The sequence below is a fragment of the Artemia franciscana genome, chromosome 1 (assembly GCF_032884065.1).
Source record: "Artemia franciscana chromosome 1, ASM3288406v1, whole genome shotgun sequence".
NCBI classification, from domain to species: domain Eukaryota; kingdom Metazoa; phylum Arthropoda; class Branchiopoda; order Anostraca; family Artemiidae; genus Artemia; species Artemia franciscana.
Genome location: NC_088863.1, coordinates 21053346 through 21080946, shown reverse-complemented (window position 1 = coordinate 21080946; position 27601 = coordinate 21053346). Strand labels below are relative to the sequence as shown.

Genomic DNA, 27601 nt, shown 5'->3' with positions numbered 1-27601 from the left:
TGCTATTCCTTACTTTCATTTGAAAAAACGTTTTCATGTTTATTTTTTCATTGTTTTTTTTTTATAGTAATGCTAGAAAATCCTGCGCCCTTTTCATTGAATTTTTTTCAACCATGGCATATTTCTCCAAGGAAAGATCCTCCCACATAGCCCCCTCCCTCAACCCTACCCCCAAAACCAAAAAAAATCCCCTGAAAACGTCTGTACACTTCCCAATAACCATTATTATATGTAAACACTGGTTGAAGTTTGTAACTTGCAACCCCTCCCCCAGGGACTGTGGGGGAGTAAGTCATCCCCAAAAACATAGTTATTAAGATTTTCGACTATGCCAAACAAAATGGCTATCTCAAAATTTTGATCCGTTGACTTTGGGAAAAAAATGAGCGTGGGAGGGGGCCTCGATGCCCTCCAATTTTTTTGGTCACTTAAAAAGGGCACTAGAACTTTTCATTTCCGTTAGAATGAGCCCTCTTGCGACATTCTAGGACCACTTGGTCGATACGATGACCCCTGGAAAAAAAAAAACAAAAAAACAAAAAAACAAACAAATAAACACGCACCCGTGATTTGTCTTCTGGCAAAAAATGCAAAATTCCACATTTTTGTAGATAGGAGCTTGAAACTTCTACAGTAGGGTTCTCTGATACGCTGAATCTGATGGTGTCATTTTCGTTAAGATCCTACGACTTTTAGGGGGTGTTTCCCCCTATTTTCCTAAATAAGGCAAATTTTCTCAGGCTCGTAACTTTTGATGGCTAAGACTAAACTTGATGAAACTTATATATTTAAAATCAGCATTAAAATGCGATTCTTTTGATGTAGCTATTTATATCAAAATTCAATTTTTTAGAGTTTTGGTTACTATTGAGCCGGATCGCTCCTTACTACAGTTCGTTACCACGAACTGTTTGACAATATCAAGTCTTTGCCTAGGCTACGATGCTTTAAAAGAAGCGCGTTCATTACCCAACTTTTGTTTAAAAAGGTACCACTTTCGAATTATCGTTATTGGGAAACGCTTCTCACCAGACAGTTTCTTTAAAAAACATTTTTGAGTATCAATTACTATGGACCAAGTTTTGCTCTTTACTAGGTTACAACCTGGCACATACGCAGGGGGGACGGCTCCCCCTCGAAAAAAATAGAACACTAACCTGATTTCGTGCAAAAATAACTATTAACCTCACCTCCCACCTAAGCTGGAGCAATATTCTTCTCATACATAGCTAATATCATGCTAATATATAGTCTATGGTAAATTTAGAGTTTTGAAGAATAAAAAACTATATAAGTTAAATTTTCCCTAACATGCTAGTTCAGACTGATGATTTGAGGTTTGCTCTATACTAGGTTAAAACCTGGCACGTACGCATGGACGGGGTCAGACTCCCCCCCCCAAAAAAAAAGAACACTAACCTGATTTCATGTAAAAACAACTATTAACCTCACTTCCCACCTTAGCTGGAGCAAAATTCTTCTCATACATTGCTAATATCATGCTAATATATAGTCTATGTTAAATTTACAGTTTCGAAGAAAAAAATCTATAAGTTAAATTTTCCCTAATATGCTAGTTCAGAATGATGATTTGAGGTTTGCTCTTTACTAGGTTAAAACCTGGCACGTACGCATGGGGGGAAGACCCTCCCCCATGAAAAAAAAGAACACTAACCTGATTTCATGTAAAAATAACTATTAACCTCACTTCCCAGCTTAGCTGGAGCAATATTCTTCTCATACATAGCTAATATCATGCTAATATATAGTCTATGGTAAATTTAGAGTTTTGAAGAATAAAAAAATATATAAGTTAAATTTTCCCTAACATGCTAGTTCAGACTACTGATTTGAGGTTTGCTCTATACTAGGTTAAAACCTGGCATGTACGCATGGGGGGGGGGGACCCACAACACCCCATCCCACCCAAAAAAAATCTCACGCTTTTTTTCCCTATATTTTTCTGATGCTTCTCGCAGAATAAGGGATTTAAAGAATTCGGGCCCCCCGAAACAGATTCATGCGTCCGTGACTTGTTACAATTACTTCTCCGACCTTAGTGGGTGACAGTCCACCTCCTTTTTATGGTTATTGACTATGACAATTTCAACTGAATACCTAATTTTTCCTAGCCTTTCTATTTCAGAAATGACACCAAAGTACACTGTTTTAAGAATAATACGCTATTTATTTTAGAGCATCAGAGCGGATACGAAACTAACTATGTTGCTCCAACAAGACTAGGTAAAGTCAATATTTATACCCACAATGTTCAATTTAGAACTATTTCTGCATTCAAGAAATAGGGATTTAACACATTTTGGAAGTAGGAAAAACCTCTAATTGTCCTGAGTATCAAACAGTTCGTGGTAACGAACTGTAGTAAGGAGCGACCCGGCTCAATAGTAAACGAAGCTCTAAAAAACGGAATTTCGATACTAAAAGATATATCAAAAGAATCGGATTTTTATGCTGATTTTAAATATATAAGTTTCATCAAATTTAGTCTTTGTCATCAAAAGTTACGAGCCTGAGAAAATTTGCCTTATTTTGGAAAATAGGGGGTAACACCCCCTAAAAGTCATAGGATCTTAACGAAAATTACACCATCGCATTCAGCGTATCAGAGAACCCAATAGAAAAAATTCCAAGGTCCAATCTACAAAAATGTGGAATTTCGTATTTTTTGCCAGAAGACAAATCACGGGTGCGTGTTTATTTGTTTTTTTGTTTTTTTTTTTTGTTTTTTTTTTCCCCAGGGGTCATCGTATCGACCAAGTGGTCCTAGAGTTTTGCAAGAGGGCTCATTCTAACGGAAATGAAAAGTTCTAGTGCCCTTTTTAAGTGACCAAAAAAATTGGAGGGCGCCTAGGCCCCCTCCCACGCTCATTTTTTTCCCAAAGTCAACGGATCAAAATTTTGAGATAGCCATTTTGTTCCGCATAGTCGAAAACCATAATAACTATGTCTTTGGGGATGACTTACCCCCCACAGTACCTGGGGGAGGGGCTGCAAGTTACAAACTTTGACCAATGTTTACATACAGTAATGGTTACTGGGAAGTGTACTGATGTTATCAGGGGGATTTTTTGGGTTTGGGTGTGGGGTTCAGGGGAGGGGGCTATATGGGAGGATCTTTCCTTGGAGGAGTATTTCATGGGGGAAGAGAAATTCAATGAAAAGGGCGCAGGACTTTCTAGCATTACTATAAAAAAAAACAATGAAAATATAAACATGAAAAAGTTTTTTCAATTGAAAGTAAGGAGAAGCATCAAAACTTAAAACGAACATAGATTATTACGCATATGAAGGGTTCTAAAAATGCTTTAGCATAAAGAGCGAGGTATTTAGGAGGAGATAAATACTTCGCTCTTTATGCTAAAATTTTTTTAAATAATTTCAACTATTTATCCTACGGCCTTTCTGATTCAGGGGTCATTCTTAAAGAATTGGGATAAAACGTAACGTAAGTTATGTACGTTTTGTTACGTAAGTTAATTCTTAAGTTACGTTTTTTTTTTACTAATAGAAACGTTCGTTAAAAATTAAAAGATCTAGTTGCCTTTTTGAGTAACCGAAAAATTGGAAGGCAACTAGACCTCCTTCCCCACCCATTATTTCTCAAAATCGTCTGATCAAAACTAAGAGAAAGCCATTTAGCCAAAAAAAGAATCAATATGCAAATTTCATTTTAGTAATTTATGTACGGAGAGCCAAAATCAGACATGCATTAATTCAAAAACTTTCAGAAATTAAATAAAAAAAAAAACAAGTTTTTTTTAAATGAAAGTAAGGAGCGACATTAAAACTTAAAACGAACAGAAATTACTCCGTATATGAAAGGGGCTTTTCCTCCTCGACACCCCGCTCCTTGCGCTAAAGTTTGATTCTTTCTCGCAACTCTACTTTTTAAAACAATAAAAAACTTTAGCGCAAGGAGCGGGGTGTCGAGGAGGAAAAGCCCCTTTCATATACGGAGTAATTTCTGTTCGTTTTAAGTTTTAATGTCGCTCCTTACTTTCATTTAAAAAAACTTGTTTTTTTTTTATTTAATCCCACAAAACACGATAAGAGATCAGACTGATCGACTGGGAATATCCAGTTTAATAGGATGGGATATAGACAGGGTCTTATCTATAATTTTGGTCAGGGGGAGGGGGTACAATTTTTTTTTAAAAACGCGCCTAAAATTTATTTATGTACATTTTCGTTACTTTTTTCACGAGCAAGACTAAAATTATGTGGAGGAGGGAGGGGGTTCAAACCCGGTAGCCCCCCTGGTTACAGTCTTGGGTATAGGTCTCAAGTTTGACAAAAAATATAACACTACACCTATTTAATTGCCGTAGCCGATCTGTCAAAGCTTAAAAAGCAAGATTTGGAGTTATCAAAACTGCGTTTTTTTGTGTAGTACTAGAAACTGCATATAACAATAATACAATCAGTACTAGTACATGGCCATTTTTTAAATGGCCAAATTAAAAATGATATCTAGAGACAATGAATGAGATAATGGGACACAAAACATTACAAACAAAAAAGTAGATTAGGAGTTGAAAAGGTTGTGAAATAAACTTACAGTTGGCAATGGGGTCCTAATTGCAACTTTTCTTGAAGGTGTACCAGGAGAAGCTAAATTGCCACTTGGTAAGTTTTGACTCACAGGGAGAGCAGGTATGAGACCAAGCATCACTTCCATCGAACTAGTCTGTCGTCGACGTGCCCTCCTCGCCTCACTCACCGGCCTCCGTCGCACACCAGTTGTCATGTTTTCACAGAACCGGATGAAATCCAAGTCAATATGAAAACCATATGGACAGCAGTTACACCTGAAATAAGGTACACTTTATTCCTACGGCTTCTTAAGCCATGAATAGATTAAGATATAACCTATTTTATTGATATCTTAGTACCCCATCGAACTTATCATTTAACTACAAAGTTGGTTGAGTAAAGTTGGTTTAGGGAGGAGTGGGTGGATGGGTGGTAGTGAGGGAGTGGGGTTGTTGGGAGGTATATATTTATTTTGGAACGGATGTTGTGAGGGAAATTGATCATTTGTTTGTGTTTTTTTGTGGTACGTTTTTATCTTTTTTTTAGTTATTTATTATGCTACTTTTTGGTGCGTTTAAAAAAAATTTAAATTTTACTACCGTACGCCAGCAAAAACGTATGTTTTTCCATCAGTGCAGTAGATGCAAAATGTAAAGAGTTATAGTTGTGTTTATTAATAAAGTAAATATCATATCATATAGGCTGCTTAAAACAGTTCTAGTTAATTTTTGGTATTTATATCTTAAACTACATTTTAACACTTAAACTGAACCCGAACTGATTGAAATCGAATCAAACTTAAATTGAATCTGCACTGATGGAAAAACGTATGTTTTTCCATCAGTGCAGTAGATGTAAAATGAAAAGAGTTATAATTGTGTTCATTAATAAAGTAAATATCAGATATATCAGTAATAACCTAATCTATTACTAACAAAATTTACTTAGTAGGTAGGTTAATCCAATTCATTTAGGTGAAATTTCACCAGAATGAGCCTAAATAGAACAATATTAACTTTGGTTGACATTTATTCTGGTACCAAGGGCAAAATTACTATACAACCGTAATTGATAGCGCAGCGAAAAAATGGGCAAGGTTTTTTCAAGAGGTCATATGGTATAGTCTAATGCGGTCAAAAAACAAGACAAAGAATAGATACATTTACAACAATTGCGCAAAAAAGTGATAGAACATGAAGTAATTTTTTTGCGAAGAACCGTCCTAGGATACTTATTTGGAAAAAAAACCAAAGTACACGAAATCCCAATTGTTGGCCCTCAAATTTCCTTTCTAAAGCACAAGGCTGTCTAAACGAAGGAAATTTTGATAGACCGAATACTTTGATTGCGTGCAGATTCAAAGGAAAACATAAAAAACAAACGGGACAGCAATGAAACACATTTAAAACACACTTTTTCTACCTTTGAGTTTTCAGGGACAGCAACAATAAACTAGAGTGACAAATTTTGGAAATAACACAATAAAACACAAACAAAATAATTGGAAATAACATAATAAAGGCCATTTTTTGGTCTGGGACATTTTTTCGTGGTCTGGGGGGGGGGGGCAACTGCCCCTCCCAGACCACGGTTCGTCCCCTGAGCTAAAATTTGGTTTCTTCAAAACTAGACGTCAAAACTAATATAAGGCTGCATAATTCAAGCATCAACAGAAACGGATCAGTTTCCTTTAGTATATATTTACATTTATAGTAATATAAAGTATCTTTATATTACTTTCAAGGTAAAAAATGGCTCGTTTTTCAGTTTTTACTGTCATTTCCACTTGATTTAGGAAATTTGCCCCCCCCCGGGGGACTTGGACAAAATTACGCCACCGGTTCTGACACTAAAGTATCAATTCACTGGCATTTAGTTTTTTTCTTGTTTTTTTTTAGTGATTCCCTAAAATTTGTAGTTTGGCAAAACCTTATCCATTAATTCCCAAAAATGTATTAAATGCATTAACGAGCCATGTTTATAGCTCGTAAGTAAACTACCTTAATCATTGTATCTATGAGATTCATAAGATACCTTACGGGAGTATTTTGCGATGACTGGGCATGTGATGGAGTTGAAAGATCAGTAGCTTAAATTGCGAGACCCCATTCAGAACGCTGTCGATAGATATATAGATAGTTAATTTAACTACAGTGGTTCAGAGTAAACAGCAACCAGCCACTATTGTTCCTGGCAGGAGTAACGTAAGATCCAATAACTTAGCAACAAAGTGGAAAGTTTCAAATGAGGAAGAAGGGGTTAACCAACCAACAGTGGACGAAATGATTGAGTAGTCATCCCTAAGTTATAATTTAATTGCTACAACTAAGTTTGTTGCTTAATATGCATCGGAAATTTCAGTCAATCAGACTTTTCTGATTGGCTGATGTCTATTAAGCCTTCTAGAAAGGGTTAGTGCCTAGAAAGCGGTAAAAACTTCTCTGATGAATACTAACCAGGCATTAAACACAGTAAAGGTACTTTACAGCAGCGAGAAGTCCTATACCACAGCTTAGATATACAATACTGAAAACTCCTATCTTGCCCATGAGGAACTTTTGGTACAGAGCTCTGAACTTGGCGCCTCCTAGATGGTACTACAACACCATAGGCGGGAACACGATTTTGTTTTGCTTGTCTAATTGCTCCGATCTTTTAGATTCAGACTGTCAGTTTCCTGTCTCCAGCCGCTAGCATCGCTACCGCCCACTGTGTCCCGAAAATAAATCGAGTTTTCATAACTGTATTGTATATCTAAGCTGTGTCCTATACTCTCAACTAATTTTTTTTTTACACAGATTTAAAACCACACAAGATTCATGGCCCCGAATTCGCGCACGCGCAATGACAAATGTTTCCAATGTAAAACCAACTAGCAGCTAAACTATTGCTCTGACGTATATGCTCGGAGTCTAAATATGTGCTATGAAACGTGTGTCATATTTGAAAAAAGATTTCGCTACTGGTATATACTTATACTGTGGCATTAAAGGACATGGCAGTCGCCAAACTAAATCGCTTTCCGTGAAACCGTGGGTAGCAACAGATATTCATGCCAGCAGTCTTTATCTGATATTATCATGCGGTATTAAAAATACACACACTTCAGAGCTTTAGGGGAGAGGGGGTGTACCGGAATGGATTTACTTTTAAACTCACAGCACTTGAAAAATACAGTTTTTATTTTTCTATCTCAATGTTTTGAAAATGTATGGAGTGGACATTTAGGAACTAAAGAGTGTCTCATTTAATTGTGCTTGCTCAATGAACACAACAAAATTTGCGTTCAAAAATTTTTGGGAGGCAATCAGTATAAAACGTTTGTTTTTACCAAATAGCTCTTATTGTTCAATTCTACCGCCTTTTTGGTAAATATTGAGCTCTGAGTTTTTAAAACTCATAACAACTCAGAAAAAAGCTCTGAGCTTTTACACCTTACTTTCTTTAGGTCATGAAAATCCAGAACATTTCGAAAAATCTCTAAGACACTACAACAAGATCCTTAAATCTGGGACTCTCATATTTTCTGGGGAGTATGGTCACCATATCCATGTTATTAAATAAAAAAAAACAAGTTTTTTTTAACTGAAAGTAAGGAGCGAAATTAAAACTTAAAACGAACAGAAATTACTTCGTATATGAAAGGGGCTGCTTCCTCATCAACGCCCCGCTCTTTACGCTAAAGTTTGACTCTTTCTCTCAACTCTTCTTTTTAAAACAGTGAAAACTTTGTTTTTATTTAATTTCTGAACGATTTTAAATCAATGCATGTTTTGATTTTGGCTCTGCAGAGGAATAATTAAAATGAAATTTGCATTTTTTTTTTTTTGCTAAATGGCTTTCTCATAGTTTTGATCGAAAAGAGCGGGGGAGGAAGCCTAGTTGCCCTCCGATTTTTTGGTTACTTAAAAAGGCAACTAGAACTTTTAATTTTTAACGAAGGTTTTTATTAGTAAAAGATATACGTAACTTATAAATTAGCTTACGTAACAAACTTTTGTATTCTCATGTTTTTGTTACATATATGAGGGGGTTCACCTCTCGTCAGTACCTCGCTCTTTACACTAAAGCTTAAATTGTGTCCCAATTCATTAAGAATGACCTCTGAACCACATAAGCCGTAGAATAAATAGTTGAAATTACTAAAAATACTTTAGCGTAAAGAGCGAGGTATTACGAGGAGGTGAGCCCCTCATATGCGTAGTAATTTCTGTTCGTTTTAAGTTTTAATGCTGCTCCTTACTTCCAGTTGAAAAAAAATTCATATTTATTTTTTCATTGTTTTTTTTTAATAATGCAAGGAATTCCTGCGCTCCCTTCATGGAAATTTTCTTCCCCCATGACAGATTCCTCGATGGAAAGTTCTCCCAACATATCCCCTCTTCTCAGCCCCTCCCCCAACCAAAAAATCCCCCTGAAAACGTCTGTACATTTCCCAATAACCATTACTATATGTAAGCACTGGTCAAAGTTTGTAACTTGTAGCCCCTCCCACGGGGACTGTGGGGTAGTACGTGGTCCCCAAAAGGTTTTTCGACTACGCTGAATAAAATGGATATCTCAGAATTTTGATCCGTTGACTTTTGGAAAATAATTAGCGTAGGAGGGGGCTTAGGTGCCCTCCAATTTTTTGGTCACTTAAAAAGGGCACTAGAACTTTTCATTTCCGTTCGAATGAGCCCTCTTGCAACATTCTAGGACCATTGGGTCGATACGATCACCCCTGGAAAAAAATAACAACAAACAAACAAATAAACACGCATCCGTGATCTGCCTACTGACAAAAAATACAAAATTCCACATTTTTGTAGATAGGAGCTTGAAACTTCTACTAAAGGGTTCTCTGATACGCTGAATCTGATGGTGTGATTTTCGTTAAGATTCTATGACTTTTAGGGGGTGTTTCCCCCTATTTTCTAAAATAAGGCAAATTTTCTCAGGCTCGTAACTTTTGATGGGTCAGACTAAACTTGATGAAACTTATATATTTAAAATCAGCATTAAAATGCGATTCTTTTGTTTTAGCTATTGGTATCAAAATCACATTTTTTAGAGTTTTGGTTACTATTGAGCCGGGTCGCTCCTTACTACAGTTCGTTATCACGAACTGTTTGATCCTACGAAGCTGATCTGAAAACTACCTAAAAGGAAATAACACCTATACTTGTGAAATAAAATTCACATTTTCTCAATAAGGTTTAACATTTATATAGTTTTACTTGACCCCAAGCACGTCTCCCAGGCAATACCCGTTGAATGGCCACTATTCTTGCGCATAAGAACCAAAAAAACTTCAGATTCCTTTGGAAAAAAGAAAAACATAAATGAAATAAGGGACCCTCACTGTGCAAATATCAAATAGTTGATGGGCTCATTCATTGCATTGCTGACATCCATATCACCGCAGAACAAATCAAATGCAACTAAATAATAGTTACTGACAGATAAGTCAACAGATTGCTTTGCTATTACTAGAAGATAAGAGTGAAACGCAGTCTCTTAATCTCGACGAGGACCTGGCGAAATTAAAATTTATAGAAAATTAGATTAGATTTTTTTTGAGGAGACGTGGTTAGCAAAAATCCGCTTGAACGTATAAAAGAGCCCCTGATTCTTAACTTTGGAACGTGTATTACTGTTTTTTGGAATATTTTCCTTGAAAAATGCTCCTTTTTGGTATTTTCAATGCGAAAAAACAACAGATTTGCTCCCCCTCAAGGTATTAAAAAGACATTTTACCCGCAACCCCAAACAAAATTATGAATTGACACCACCAGCCTATCTCAGAACTAGCCTAGCTACTAGAACTAGCCTGATTAGTCAGCACATGATTTTGAAACTTATTAGGGAGGCTGGAAAAGGGAGCAGACAAGATCGTGAGCCTCAGGTTAAGGGATTTCACTCACGGAGATTATGACAGTACCTTTTTATGCTTGGCAAATTGTCCACTCTCGAAATAACATCCAAGGCGACATTTGTGTGTGCCATATGGCACTTTATGATGACATTATTAAGCCAAAGTTATAAATAGCGGTTAAGTCAGCTTTTAATTAAGCCCTAATATGGCTCTCCATGATATTTCAGTGCCCAACTAGCGGCAGAGAAAAAAAAATGATATTTCCATGCCAAAATTAGTATTCTTTGTTTTTCGAGGTAGGAAACTGAAATTCAGTTCTACTGGGCTTTCAACCATGAAAATTCCAATGATATACTTCTCAATTCGACCCTACATCATTTTTGATGGGGTATCGGGCTCTTTCAAAGTTAAAAAAAAAACTTATAAATAACATTTAACTATGGATATTAATGAAAATAAGAGTTACCATACCTGAAACAGATACATAGAGCAATTTATTTACACCAAATATTTCGTTTTCAAAACACGTTATTAAGCTTTGGTAACTATGGGACGTGGTTCGCTTTTTACTAAGTTACAGCTACCCTTGCAACCATGATGCGCTTTTAATATTTCGCTTACTATGAACAGTGGGTCACTCTTCATTGGGTTACAGCTAGTGTTTTAGCTGCAAAGATGCAAAAGCAAAGATACAAAAGATGCCAAAAATTCTCACAAAAACAACATATGATCCAAGAAAAGAAAAAAAAATTTGAAGTAATGGATGAAACAACGAAAAATTCCTTGACGATAGTAAAAAATGAAAAGCAAATTTTGCATGATAAAACAATGATAATTTGGTTGGTGACACACAAAAACATGAAAATTGAAACAGAACTTCTAAAATAGAACCAATCAGCAAAAATTTCAGACTAATTTTTTATTCACATTATCTGCCCAAAGTTCTTGCCCGTCACTCGGAAATAAGGAAGATTTGCAATACCAATCAGCATACCAAATTAGTATTTTTTTAATTTTTAAGAGGATTCGATACCTTAAACATCAGTTTATGAGCCTCAACGTCGGCTTACTGACTCAAAGGCAAAGGGTCCATTAACGAATTCTCCCAGGGAAGTGGTTATCATAGGAACCTATTTAGAGTTTGTGATTTTATTATCCAAATTTACTAAAAAATACAATGGAAATGTATCAGCAAAGTTTTCAATCAAAGCGGGTTGCATCACAGAAAATTCGAAGAGCTGTCAAATTGATCAAATGACAATTCTTTTTCGACATTTTTCGACAGGTGATTTTTGACATTTTCCTAGCATGTGTACTAGAACGTTCTTAGGGGCAGCCCTTTCTTAGATAAAAAAAAATCTACTCCGTTTAATCAACAAAAACAAATTTACACCTCCTAATGATATAAGTTTCCCTAAAACTAAATATCTCTTTCTCTGACACAAAACAACAGAAGTTACAAGGTTTTTCCAAGATTCCAGGAAAAATAGGTGTCGGCTTTTAGTTTTCTGCCATTTATTCGGATCGCTTGTCCAAGCTCTACAAGTTAAGACATGACCGGCAAAATCAATTCTAAATAATTTGGCCACACAAACCAAAATAGTTCCTAATGGACGAGATAGGCTTATTCTTTAAGATATCGAATCCCTTTAATTACCATAAAAAGTTCTCCCTGAACGGTAATATCTTAAAATCCCCCAATTTAGACCCGTTCCTTAAAAATAAATATCTTCTGCAGCGGACATGGACCACTGTATTATTGGTTGTGATTACCGTGAAAACCATAACTGGCAAAGAAAAAAGGGCGCTGACCTTATAGAGAATTTTCAATACTCGCCAGTGAGATATTAGGAGTATTATCATTTTCTCGTGGGTGGTATATATATTGCAAATAAATAATCTTGCAATTGGCAAAGTATCTTATTAGTCATGCCGAGGTTGATCTTTTATAGTTATTTTTGGCCTTCCATCAACAGATGTTTTCAGTAACCAAACACATTCACTAAGATTTCTTCTATCAATTTGAGTTAAAACCGACTGAATGAAATAGGATTGACAATCTGGTCACCATGTCTATTGGGTTTATTCGAAAGATATTTAAACCAAGGTTCTTAGGTTTAAATACCTCAATTCTTAAACTATATGAAATATACATATATGTTACCGTGAATGCCCGACTTTGTTTCTCCTTGGATTTAGCGTTGTCAGTCAACTATTCCAGTTTAATGCAAGGTTTGATGATGACAGATTATATTAGCTAAGGTTTGTTTAGGTTAACGTATGTTTTTAAACCATTTCTGATATTTATAAGCAAATTTAACCTAACCTAAAGTAACATAATCTAACCTAACTTTAATTTTTACCATCATAGCTTGGATAAGACCAAAAAATCTGACTCGCAAAGCTAATTGAATTCAAGCAGAGAAAAGGGAATTTCGGCCATTGACCGGTGAAAGTCGACATTAACCGGATTTAAGACATTCACGGTAATACATACATACATATATATATATATATATATATATATATATATATATATATATATATATATATATATATATATATATATATATATATATATATATATATATATATACTAGCTGTTGGGGTGGCGCTTCGCGCCACCCCAACACCTAGTTGGTGGGGGCGCTTCGCGCCCCCCCCAAGCCCCCCCGCGCGCGTAAGTCGTTACGCGCAATAATAGTTACGCGCCATTGTAGTTGTGTCCCTATGTCCCACCTGTGAATATAGATATATATATATATATATATATATATATATATATATATATATATATATATATATATATATATATATATATATATATATATATATATATATATATATATATATATATATATATATATATATATGGTTTTAACTACGTAAAACTTGCGAATATACAACATTCTTTGCTGTCCCATTGTCTTTGCATATAAATAGATTGTCAGGTTTACCGACTCTTGAACATGCAACATATAATGGTCCATGGGAAAACAATCTGTATTCAGATCAAAAACTAAAAGAACTAAAAAAGAAAAAAATAAATGACGAGACAAAAGGAATGTTCGATTAGCAATCAACAAAGCACCGGGACACAGGGAGTATAAATGACGACCAGGACATAAGTAAAAAAAAAAAACTAACAAAACTAAAAAGAAGGTAAAAACTACAAAAAAAACTAAAAAGAAAAAAAAACTAAAAACTAATAAAAAAACTAAAAAATCTAAAAATCTAAATAAACTAAAAAAGAAAAAAAAAAGGAAAAAAATAAAGGAGAAAAACAAAACTAAAAAACGAATGTATATACAGACCGGGACACCGGGATACAAATGACGACGGGGACACAGGGAATATAAATGACGACCGGGACACAGGGACACAACTACAACGGGGACACCGGGGAAACAGGGGGATATAAATGACGACCGGGACACCGGGACAGGGAATGGTCGATTAGCAATCACCATCAACAAAGCTCAAGGGCAATCATTAGAATCATGAGGTATAGATCTGAATACAGATTGTTTTCCCATGGACCATTATATGTTGCATGTTCAAGAGTCGGTAAACCTGACAATCTATTTATATGCAAAGACAATGGGACAGCAAAGAATGTTGTATATTCGCAAGTTTTACGTAGTTAAAACCATATATATATATATATATATATATATATATATATATATATATATATATATATATATATATATATATATATATATATATATATATTCACAGGTGGGACATAGGGACACAACTACAATGGCGCGTAACTATTATGGCGCGTAACGACTTACGCGCGCGGGGGGGCTTGGGGGGGGGGGCGAAGCGCCCCCACCAACTAGGTGTTTGGGTGGCGCGAAGCGCCACCCCAACAGCTAGTATATAATAAAAATAAGTTGTCTGTGTGTGTGTGTGTGTGTGTCGAGCGACGTCATGTTTGTGTGTCGACTGACGTCATGTTTGTTGACTGACGTCATTATAAGGATTGAGCTGTATGCGTCATGAAGTTGTTTGTCGACTGACATCATGTTTGTCAACTAATGAAATTACATACCGGGACACAGGGAATATGAATGACGACCGGGAACCTCAAAGAGTAATTACAGATTGGGACACCCGGACACAAATCACGACCAGGACACAGGGAATATAAATGACGACCGGGACACAGGGACACAACTACAACGGGGACGCCGGGGGCACAGGCGGGATATATAAATGACGACCGGGACACAGGGATTGTTCGAATAGAAATTACAGACCGGGACACCGGGACACAAATGATGACCGGGCACCGGGACACAGGGAATACAAATGACGACCGGGACACTCAAAGAGAAATTACAAACTGGGACACCGGGACACATCATTAGAATAATGAGATATAGATCTGAATACAGATTGTTTTTCCCATGGACAATTATATGTTGCATGTTCAAGAGTCAGTAAACCTGACAATCTATTTATATGCACAGACAATGGGACAGCAAAGAATGTTGTATATTCGCATGTTTTACATAATTAAAAACATATATATATATATATATATATATATATATATATATATATATATATATATATATATATATATACATATATCTATGTCTATTCACAAGTGGGCAACAGCTTGTGTGTCGACTGACGTCATGTTTGTTGATTGACGAAATTACACACCGGGACATCGGGACACAAATGACGACCGGGACACCTATATATATTAAAATAAGTTGTCTGTGTGTCGAGTGACGTCATGTTTGTGTGTCGACTGACGTCATGTTTGTTGATTGACGAAATTACTCACCGGGACAGAAATGACGACCGGGACACAGGGACATAGGGAATATAAATGACGACCGGGACAATCAAAGAGAAAGCGACCGGGACACAAGGAATGTTCGATTAGCAATCACCATCAACAAAGCACCGGGACACAAATGACGACCGGGGCACAGGGAATATAAATGACGACCAGGACACTCAAAGAGAAATTACAGACCGGGACACCGGAACGACGACCGGGACACCTTGACACAGGGAATATAAATGACGACCGCGACACTCAAAGAGAAATTACAGACTGGGACACCGGGACACAAATGACGACTGGGACACAGGGAAACAACAACAACGGGGATGCCGGGGGGCACAGGGGGATATATAAATGACGACAGGGATACAGAAAATGTTTGATTAGCAATCACCATCAACAAAGCTCAAGGGCAATCATTAGAATAATGAGGTATAGATCTGAATACAGATTGTTTTTCCCATGGACAATTATATGTTGCATGTTCAAGAGTCGGCAAACCTGACAATCTATTTATATGCACAGACAATGGGACAGCCAAGAATGTTGTACATTCGCAAGTTGTACGTAGTTAAATATATATATATATATATATATATATATATATATATATATCTATATATATATATATATATATATATCTATACTAGCTGTTGGGGTGGCGCTTCGCGCCACCCCAACACCTAGTTGGTGGGGGCGCTTCGCGCCCCCCCCAAGCCCCCCCGCGCGCGTAAGTCGTTACGCGCCATAATAGTTACGCGCCATTGTAGTTGTGTCCCTATGTCCCACCTGTGAATATAGATAGATATATATATATATGGTTTTAACTACGTAAAACTTGCGAATATACAACATTCTTTGCTGTCCCATTGTCTTTGCATATAAATAGATTGTCAGGTTTACCGACTCTTGAACATGCAACATATAATGGTCCATGGGAAAACAATCTGTATTCAGATCTATCATGATTCTAATGATTGCCCTTGAGCTTTGTTGATGGTGATTGCTAATCGACCATTCCCTGTCCCGGTGTCCCGGTCGTCATTTACATCCCCCTGTTTCCTCCGGTGTCCCCGTTGTAGTTGTGTCCCTGTGTCCCGGTCGTCATTTATATTCCCTGTGTCCCGGTCGTCATTTGTATCCCGGTGTCCCGGTCTGTATATACATTCGTTTTTTAGTTTTGTTTTTCTCCTTTATTTTTTTCCTTTTTTTTCTTTTTTAGCTTATTTAGATTTTTAGATTTTTTAGTTTTTTTATTAGTTTTTAGTTTTTTTTTCTTTTTAGTTTTTTTGTCCCGGTCGTCATTTATATCCCCCTGTTTCCCCCGGTGTCCCCGTTGTAGTTGTGTCCCTGTGTCCCGGTCGTCATTTATATTCCCTGTGTCCCGGTCGTCATTTGTATCCCGGTGTACCGGTCTGTATATACATTCGTTTTTTAGTTTTGTTTTTCTCCTTTATTTTTTTCCTTTTTTTTTCTTTTTTAGTTTATTTAGATTTTTAGATTTTTTAGTTTTTTTATTAGTTTTTAGTTTTTTTTTCTTTTTAGTTTTTTTGTAGTTTTTACCTTCTTTTTAGTTTTGTTAATTTTTTTTTACTTATGTCCTGGTCGTCATTTATACTCCCTATGTCCCGGTGCTTTGTCCTGGTCGTCATTTATACTCCCTGTGTCCCGGTGCTTTGTTGATTGCTAATCGAACATTCCTTTTGTCCTGGTCGCTTTCTCTTTGAGTGTCGTCATTTATTAGTTTTTTCCTTTTTTTCTTTTTAGTTTTTTATTGGTTTTTACCTTTATTTTAGCTTATTTTTCAGTTTTTTCCTTTTTTTTAGTTTTTTTTTATTTTTTATTTTTTTTTAGTTTTTTACCTTTTTTTAGTTTTTTTAGTTTTTTTAGTTTTTTAGCTTTTTTACTTTTTTTATTAGTTTTTAGTTTTTTTTTGTAGTTTTTGCCTTTTTTTAGTTTTTTCAGTTTTTTTTTTAGTTTTTTATTGGTTTTTACCTTTATAGTTTTTTTAGTTTTTTAGCTTTTTTATTTTTTTTATTAGTTTTTAGTTTTTTTTGTAGTTTTTGCCTTTTTTTAGTTTTTTCAGTTTTGACGTCACCTGATCCAGTTTTTTCAGGTGACGTCACCTGACACATCCATCCACACATCCACAGACAGACAACTTATTTTTATATATATAGATATATATATATATATATATATATATATATATATATATATATATATATATATATATATATATATATATATATATATATATATATATATATATATATATATATATATATACTAGCTGTTGGGGTGGCGCTTCGCGCAACCCCAACACCTAGTTGGAGGGGGCGCTTCGCGCCCCCCCAAGCCCCCCCGCGCGCGTAAGTCGTTACGCGCCATATTAGTTACGCGCCATTGTAGTTGTGTCCCTATGTCCCACCTTCGAATATAGATAGATATATACATATATATATATATATATATATATATATATATATATATATATATATATATATATATATATATATGTTTTTAACTACGTAAAACTTGCGAATATACAACATTCTTTGCTGTCCCATTGTCTGTGCATATAAATAGATTGTCAGGTTTACCGACTCTTGAACATGCAACATATAATGGTCCATGGGAAAACAATCCGTATTCAGATCTATACCTCATGATTCTAATGATTGCCCTTGATCTTTGTTGATGGTGATTGCGAATCGACCATTCCCTGAGTCGCCATCGTCATTTATATATCCCCCTATGCACCCCGGCGTCCCCTTTGTAGTTATGTCCCTGTGTCCCGGTCGTCGTCATTTATACTCCCTGTGCCCCGGTGCTTTGTTGATTGCTAATCGAACATTCCTTTTGTCCCGGTCGCTTTCTCTTTGAGTGTCGTCATTTATTTAGATTGTCAGGTTTACCGACTCTTGAACATGCAACATATAATTGTCCCGGGACACCGGAACGACGACCGGGACACCTTGACACAGGGAATATAAATGACGACCGCGACACTCAAAGAGAAATTACAGACTGGGACACCGGGACACAAATGACGACCGGGACACAGGGAAACAACAACAACGGGGATGCCGGGGGGCACAGGGGGATATATAAATGACGACAGGGACACAGAGAATGTTTGATTAGCAATCACCATCAACAAAGCTAAAGGGCAATCATTAGAATAATGAGGTATAGATCTGAATACAGATTGTTTTTCCCATGGACAATTATATGTTGCATGTTCAAGAGTCGGCAAACCTGACAATCTATTTATATGCACAGACAATGGGACAGCCAAGAATGTTGTACATTCGCAAGTTGTACGTAGTTAAATATATATATATATATATATATATATATATATATATACTAGCTGTTGGGGTGGCGCTTCGCGCCACCCCAACACCTAGTTGGTGGGGGCGCTTCGCGCCCCCCCCCAAGCCCCCCCGCGCGCGTAAGTCATTACGCGCCATATTAGTTACGCGCCATTGTAGTTGTGTCCCTATGTCCCACCTTCGAATATAGATATATATATATATATATATATATATATATATATATATATATATATATATATATATATATATATATATATATCTTTGCTGTCCCATTGTCTGTGCATATAAATAGATTGTCAGGTTTACCGACTCTTGAACATGCAACATATAATGGTCCATGGGAAAACAATCCGTATTCAGATCTATACCTCATGATTCTAATGATTGCCCTTGAGCTTTGTTGATGGTGATTGCTAATCGACCATTCCCTGAGTCGCCATCGTCATTTATATATCCCCCTGTGCACCCCGGCGTCCCCTTTGTAGTTATGTCCCTGTGTCCCGGTCGTCGTCATTTATACTCCCTGTGCCCCGGTGCTTTGTTGATTGCTAATCGAACATTCCTTTTGTCCCGGTCGCTTTCTCTTTGAGTGTCGTCATTTATTTAGATTGTAAGGTTTACCGACTCTTGAACATGCAACATATAATTGTCCATGGGAAAAACAATCCATATTCAGATCTATACCTCATGATTCTAATGATTGCCCTTGAGCTTTGTTGATGGTGATTGCTAATTGAACATTCCCTGTGTCCCGGTCGTCATTTATATTCCCAGTATCCCGGTCGTCATTTGTGTCCCAGTGTTCCCCTTTAGTTTTTTTTATTGGTTTTGACCTTTTTTTAGGTTTTGTAGTTTTTTTCTTTTTTCTTTTTAGTTTTTTTTTGAAGTTTTTATCTTTTTAGTTTTTTTATTTTTATTTATATTTTTTTAGTTTTCTTTTTCTCCTTTATTTTTCAGTTTTCTTCCTTTTTTAGTTTTTTTTTCTTTTTTAGTTCTTTTAGTTTTTACCTTTTTTAGTTTTTTTTAGTTTTTTAGATGAAAATTTTTTTTAGTTTTTTTCTTTTTAGTTTTTTATTGGTTTTTACCTTTTTTTTTAGCTTTTAGTTTTTTTTCGTTTTTTCTTTTTACTTTTTTTTTAGTTTTAATCTTTTTTATTTTTTTTATTTTTATTCTTAATTTTATTAGTTTTCTTTTTCTCTTCTATTTTTCAGTTTTTCCCTTTTTTTTAAGTTTTTTTTTAGTTTTTAGTTTTTTTAGTTTTTTAGTTTTTTCAGTTTTTTTTGTTTTTTTTAGTTTTTAGTTTTTTACCTTTTTTAGCCTAACCAGGATTTGAACCTGGGACCTTCATTCTCTGTTCTGACACCCTCTCTCACCAAGTGACTACTCCAGCATGTTCATTTTGGTGTTTTAAATGGTATATTATTAACCAAATTAATGTGTTTTACAATATACTAAGCATCGTCAAAGCAAAAATGACGGCAACTAATTTCATGACGTCAGCCGAAACATGACGTCACCTGATCCACAGATCCACAGACAACTTATTTATATATACATATATATATATATATATATATATATATATATATATATATATATATATATATATATATATATATATATATATATATATATATATATATCTATATTCACAGGTGGGACACAGGGACACAACTACAATGGCGCGTAACGACTTGCGCGCGCGGGGGGGCTTGGGGGGGGGCGCGAAGCGCCCCCACCAACTAGGTGTTGGGGTGGCGCTTCATATATATATATATATATATATATATATATATATATATATATATATATATATATATATATATATATATATATATATATATATATATGGGGAGGTAAGAGGGGTCTACATCCAGAAAGTCAATGGGTATGGGCTGTACAATAGTTTCGTCAAAATTGGAGGGCAATGGTTCCCCTTGTCCCCAAAACGACCCCACTGGCTGTATACCTATCTGGGTAGTTTCATAATTTCTGGGAACCATTTTCTAACAGAAAATTGAGGTTACTTTAAGGGTCCTAAGAAAGGCTTAGAATAAAATTTGCGAAGGAAGTGATTATCTTCACCTTCTATCTAGCTAAGCCATGGAAGAAAATTTACCGAGGAGTGCTTAGCTTAGCCTTATCGAATAAAAATGATAAAAAAAATGAAGAAAAGTAGACTTGTTCAATTATAAAATGAAGTTTGTTTCTAATAGGATTATACTTTCCTCCTAGGCATACAAGGCATAACTTGGAGAGTCACGAGTTTCAGTAATAAGCGTCTTAAGTAACCATCTTTCCTACATAAATATTAAATAAAAAAACTAGTTTTTTTAATTGAAAGTAAGGAGCGACATTAAAACTTAAAACGATCAGAAATTATTGATCAGACGATTTTGATAAATAAGGGGTGGGGAAGGAGGCGTAGTTGTCCTCCAATTTTTCGGTTACTTAAAAAGGTAACTAGAACTTTTAATTTTTAACGAACGTTTTTATTAGTCAAAATATACGTAACTTAAATATTAACTTACCTAACAAACTTTTATATTCTTATATTTTTATTATGTATATGAGGGGGTTTGTCCCCTCGTTAATACCTCGCTCTTTATACTAAATCTTAAGTTTTGTCTCAATTCTTTAAGAATGACCCCTGAATCAGAAAGGCCATAGAATGAGTAGTTGAAATTACTAAAAGTATTTTAGCATGAAGAGCGATGTATTTATCTCCTCCTAAATACTCGCTCTTTATGCTAAAGTATTTTTAGAACCCCTCATAAGCTTAATAATTTCTGTTCGTTTTAAGTTTTAATGCTACTCCTTACTTTAAATTGAAAACACTTTTTCATGTTTATTTTTTCATTTTTTTTATAGTAATGCTAGAAAATCTTGCGCCCTTTTCATTGAGTTTCTCTTCCCCCATGACATATTCCTCCAAGGAAAGATCCTCCGACATAGCCCCCAAACCAAAAGAATCCCCCTGAAAACGTCTGTACACTTCCCAATAACCATTAATGTATGGAAACACTGGTCAAAGTTTGTAACTTGCAGTCCCTCCCCCAGGGACTGTGGGGGAGTAAGTAATCCCCAAAGACATAGTTTTTCTGGTTTTTGACAATGCAGAACAAAATGGCTATCTCAAAATTTTGATCCGTTGACCTTGGGAGAAAATGAGTGTGGGAGGGGGCCTAGGTGCCCTCCAATTTTTGGTCACTTAAAAAGGGCACTAGAACTTTTCATTTCCATTCTAATGAGCCCTCTTGCGACATTCTAGGACCACTTGGTCGACACAATGACCCCTGGGAAAAAGAAAAAACAAACAAACAAATAAAAACGCACCCGTGATCTGTCTTGTGGCAAAAAATACGAAATTCAACATTTTTGTAGAAAGAAGCTTTAAATTTTTGCTATAGGGTTCTCTGATCGCTGAATGCCATGGTGTGATTTTGGTTAAGGTTCTATGACTTTTAGGGGGTGTTTCCCCCTATTTTCTAAATAAGGTAAATTTTCTCAGGCTCGTAACTTATGATGACAAAGACTAAAGTTGATGAAACTTGCATATTTAAAATCACCATGAAAATCCTAGTCTTTTGATGTATCTTTTAGCATCAAATTTCCGATTTTTAGACCTTCGTTTACTATTGAGCCGGGTCGCTCCTTACTACAGTTCGTTACCACGAACTGTTTGATTTAAGAGATATGATTTGTAATTGTGTCATATTTTGCTAGCAATTTTAAAACCTGATAGTCACTAACAAGGAACTCTTCCACAATCACAAATAAATGAATCAAGGAATAGTAACCATATAGAAGACAATGAAAAAGAAATTAAGAAACTTGAAATTTTCGCATTTATCTAACAGCTGTCAAAGGAAGAAAAATAATTAAAAGACAACATCTAAAATCTGATACAGCGGAAAAGGCTAAAAAACTCAATCTTGATTATGGCAGCAACATAATTATTCCATAAGGTTTATATTCCCTTTGAAACATGCGACTTTGCGATAGACCATCAACTGTTACTTACATCGGAAGAACAAAAGACTTATATCGTTTAATTCATCAGCTTCAGATTGATACATTCACTAGGCCAGAATTGTCATGTTACTTAATTTTTGTTCCTAGAAAATTATCTAAACTTGCTTTTCACAGTTTTCAGAAAACTTTTCAACTTAAAAAAATAAAAGGAAAATCCAAAATTTTCAGCCCCTCTAAAAAAAACATGGTTTATTAAAGTGTTAAAGTCAATCATGGATAAATGCTGAAGCTCAGCTTTCTAAAATTACCGGAATTATCGCCGTACGTTTAAACACTAAAAACCATAGGAGTGAAGAAAAATGACATACCAAAAACTTGCAGAGGGGACATAAACATTACAAGTAAGAGAACTTAAAGGATAAAATCTAGTAATCCGACGTCGTAATTTAAAATCAAAACCTAAAAGCGTACTTCATAATAATACCAATACAACCATTAATTTCTTCAACCTTTATATTCACTCGTAAAGTATTCTTGTCATTTGCAGTTCCATAGAATTCAGGGCTATCCTATAAAAATTTGGCCCACCTTTGAGTGTTCCATCCCCCTCCCCTGGAAAGTATTTTTCTTATTTGTTTAGTATTTTCGTTTTTATCGTACTTATAATTTATTTTTATGTTTTCCCTTTTGTTTGCCTAAGAAAGCTGCTATAGATACAGCTTCTCAGAAACTGTATAAATTTCACTGTTTCCCTGTAACTATCTTCTGAAAAGTCCACATCAGGGACGTATTCAGGATTTTTTTTTTGGTGGGGGGAGGGTAACAGAAAAAATTTAAGAAATGCATCAAAAATCGGTTTATATTCATTTTTGTTATTAATAACAGCAAAACAAATTCCATTTGGAAACTTGAATAAAAAGTGCCAAGAAATTCAAAAACATTAAGGATTTACGGAGGGGGGATTCCGCTCCTAGGTATATCCCTGGTTGAGAGGATCGAAAGGCCCTCCATATTTAGGATTATTTCTATTCACTTAAAGTTTAGACGCCACTTCTCTACTTTTTGTGAAGAAAATGTTGTTGTTTTTTTATTTCAAATTACCTAAAGAAGATGTCATCAAAGGAATACTTTGTACACGAATAATTTTGTGGGGATTTTAGATAAAATTAAATAATAAGAAAAGAAGTTTTTTCGACTGAAAGTAAGGAGCAACATCAAAACTTAAAGAAGCACAAATTATTGCGTATATGAGGAGGTTCTACCCCTCGTCAATGCCTTGCTCTTTACGCTAAAGTTCAAATTTTTTCTCAATTCTTTAAGATTGGGTTTAATTAGAATATATAGCTCTTTTGAAAGTACTAAAAAAAACTTTAGCTTAAAGAGCGAGGTATTGACGAGGGGTCAAACCCCCTCATATACGTAATAATTTCTGTTCGTTTTTAGTTTTAATGTTACTCCTTAGCCTACTTTTAGTCGAAAAAACTTGTTTTTTTTTTATTTAATTTCTGATTGTTTTTAAAAATTTTCTGGGATAGCGTCCCCTTCATAGAAAATTTTCTTCCCCCATGAAACATTCCTCAATGGAAGGATTTTCCTCTACCCCCGACCCCCCCTCCCTTACCAGAAAAATCCCTCCTGAAAACGTCTGTATATTTCCCAATAACCAATACTATATGTAGACAATGGGCAAAGTTCATAACTTCAGCCTTTCCCCAGGCGACTGTTGGGGGATTAAGTCGTCCTAACAGACATAGTTATTAGACTTTTCGACAATTCTGAGCAAAACGGCTATCTCAAAAGTTTGATCCGGAAAAAATGACTGTCGGAGGGGGCCTAGTTGCCCTGCAATTTTTTGGTCACTTAAAAAGAGCACTAGAACTTTTAGTTTCCCTTCGAATGAGCCCTCTCACGAAATTCTAGTACCACTAGGTCGATGCGTTCACCCCTGAAAAGAAAACAACAAAAAAACAAATAAACACGAATCAGTGATCTTACTTCTGGCAAAAATACAAAATTTCAAATTTTTGCGGATAGGAGGTTGAAACTTCTGCAGTAGGTTTCTCTGATACGCTGAATCTGATTGTGTCATTTTCACTATGATCCTACGACTTTTAGGGGGTGTTTTCCCTTTTTTGAAAATAAGGCAAATTTTCTCAGTCTCATAACTTTTGATGTGTAAGACTAAACTTGATAAAGCTTAAATATTTGAAATCAGCATAAAAATCCAATTCTTTCGATGTATCTATTTTTAGAGTTTCGGTTACTATTGAGCCGGGTCGCTCTTTACTTACAGTTCATTACCAGGAACCGTTTGATTATTTTTTTGTAGTTGTTTAGCCTATAGACACCTCCCCCTCAATAATTATAAACAATAATGACTTAATGGTCCACATAGAGAAATATGAAATCAAACAGTTCGTGGTAAAGAACTGTAGTAAGGAGCAACCCGGCTCAATAGTAACTGAAACTCAAAAAAATGGAATTTTGATGCCAATAATTACATAAAAACAATCTGCATTTGGTAAAATTCTAGTTAATAATTGATTTCTTGCTATCTCGGAAAGGGGTTAGGTTAGGAAAATGAAACTTTTGGGGATGGGTCTACTGGCTAAAGTATATCCCGGGAAGGTATTTTAAAGTTCCCACCTCCACTCCTTCTCCTTCTAGAGGGCCCTGAAATTTGCCTACATGACGGGTTCTAGACCTATTGAAATTTTGACAAAACAACATTTTACCTTAATTTCCAGTTACTAGTTGTTTTTCTTTCTGCCTTTAGTTCCGAAATTGCAATTCCTGTTATTTGAGTTGAATTCTGAGCCGTACCAAATGTTTTTTTTTTCAAAATTTAGGAAATGTATTTGCATATATTTAAAATCTTATAAATTGGGATTGAGCAAAGTTATAAAGCTGAAAACAATTTTGTTGTACTTCAATTAAGCAGAAGATCTATTTTGCAAGGTTTCACTTTTATAACACACATACTTCTAAAGGTCATCAAAGGTCAGGGCCCTCAAGAGGGAGAAGGAGTAGAGGTAGGTACTTCAAAATACCTTCCCAGGACATACTTTAGTCTGTAGATTCATCCCTGAAAGTTTCATTTTCCTAACATAAAACCCTTCTGAGCTAGCAAGAAGTCAATTAACTTTCAAATACCTCGCATTTTAATGCTGATTTTAAATATATAAGTGTTATCAAGATTAGTCTTACCCATCAAAAGTTACGACCCTGAGGAAATTTGCCTCATTTTAGAAAATAGGAGGAATACCCCCCTAAAAGTCATACAATCTTAACGATTGTATGATAAAATAATTCTGATAAAATCACACCATCAGATTCAGCGTATCAGAGAACCTTACTGTAGAAGTTTCAAGCTCCTATCTACAAAAATATGGAATTTCGCATTTTTTTTTTTTTGCCAGAAGACAAATCACGGATGCGTGTTTATTTGTTTTTTTGTTGTTTTTTTTCCCAGGGGTGATCGGATCGACTCAGTGGTCCTAGAATGTCACAAGAGGACTCATTTTAACGGAATTAAAAGTTCTAGTGCCTTTTTTAAGTGACTAAAGAAATTGGAGCACCTAGGCCCCTTCCCACGCTCATTTTTTCCCCAAAGTCACCGGATCAAAATTCTGAGATAGCCATTTTATTCACCAAAGTCGAAGAACCTAATAACTATGTCTTTGGGGCGACTTACTCCCCCACAGTCCCCATGGGAGGGGCTGCAAGTTACAAACTTTGACCTGTGTTTACATCCAGTAATGGTTACTGGGAAGTGTATAACCGTGTTCAGGGGGATTTTTCAGTTTAGAGGAGGGTTACGAGGGAGGATGTTTCCATGGAGGAACTTCTCATGGGGGAAGAGACTTTCAATGAAGGGGGCGCAAGATTTTCTAGCATTATTTAAAAAAAAACAATGAAAAAATAAATATGAAAAGTTTTTTCTACTGAAAGTGAGGAGCAGCATTAAAACTTAAAACGAAGAGAAATTATTACGCATATGAGGGGTTTACCTCCTCGTAATACCTCGCTCTTTACGCTAAAGTATTTTTAGTAATTTCAACTATTTATTCTACCTCCTTTGTGATTCAGGGGTCATTCTTAAGGAATTGGGACAAAATTTAAGCTTTAGTGTAAAGAGCGAGGTACCGCCGAGGGGTGAACCCCCTCATATACGCAATAAAAACATACGAATATAGAAGTTCGTTATGTAAGTTAATTCGTAAGTCATGTATATTTTTTACTCATGAAAACGTTCGTAAGAAATTAAAAGTTCTAGTTGCCTTTTTAAATAATCAAAAAATTGGAGGGCAACTAGGCCTCCTCCCTCGCTCCTTTTTTCTCAAAATCTTCCGGTTGAAACTATGAGAAAGCCATTTAGCCAAAAAAAATTGATATGCAAATTTCGTTTTAATTATTTATGTGCGGAGAGCCAAGATCAAAACATGCATTAATTCAAAAACGTCCAGAAATTAAATAAAAAAACAAGTTCATTAAATGAAACCAAGGAGCGACATTAAAACTTAAAGCGAACAGAAATTACTCCATATATGAAAGTCTTTTAAACGCTCCAAACGCTAGAGTTTTAAAAAGGTTCCAAACGCTAAAGTTTTTTACTGTTTTAAAAAGTAGAGTTAAGAGAAAGAGTCAACCTTTAGCGTAAAGAGCGAGGCGTTGATGAGGAAAAGCCCCTTTCATATACGGAGTAATTTCTGTTCGTTTTAAGTTTTAATGTCGTTCCTTACTTGCATTTAAAAAAGACTTTTTTTATTTAATTTATAGTTAAAGGGCAACTCTCGTCCAAATTATGAAGAATCATTATTCGTGGAATTGATAGCAGATGATTGTATTTATGGAAATTAACAACTAAGCGTCATTCATCTTGAAATGTGCTTTGTCCCACCTTCGCAAGTCCCCACTCTCTTTGGTTTATATCTTTAGGAGCATATCAAGGTTTTTTTTCTGAGGTAAGGGCTAATATAGAAAGAATTTCAGGCTCTAGCCTTATATCTTTCACTAATTTTATATATCTTTGTCAAAAGTTTGCTTAAAGTTATGAATTAG

At 35.4% G+C, this 27601-nt stretch overlaps 1 protein-coding gene across 5 annotated transcripts in view; it reads right to left on the bottom strand.

Annotated features, from left to right (window-relative positions):
- The window catches only part of LOC136026799 (KN motif and ankyrin repeat domain-containing protein 1-like), a 147455-nt gene that overhangs the window by 89279 nt on the left and 30575 nt on the right, over window positions 1-27601 (bottom strand). For 4 of the 5 annotated variants that reach the window (XM_065703508.1, XM_065703516.1, XM_065703501.1 and 1 more), the window contains one exon: window positions 4580-4829. In XM_065703508.1, coding sequence (XP_065559580.1) covers window positions 4580-4829 — 250 coding nt within the window. Of the gene's footprint in view, window positions 1-4579; window positions 4830-9898; window positions 12874-27601 lie in introns of those variants that run through there. The other variant, XM_065703524.1, reaches the window with a different exon arrangement.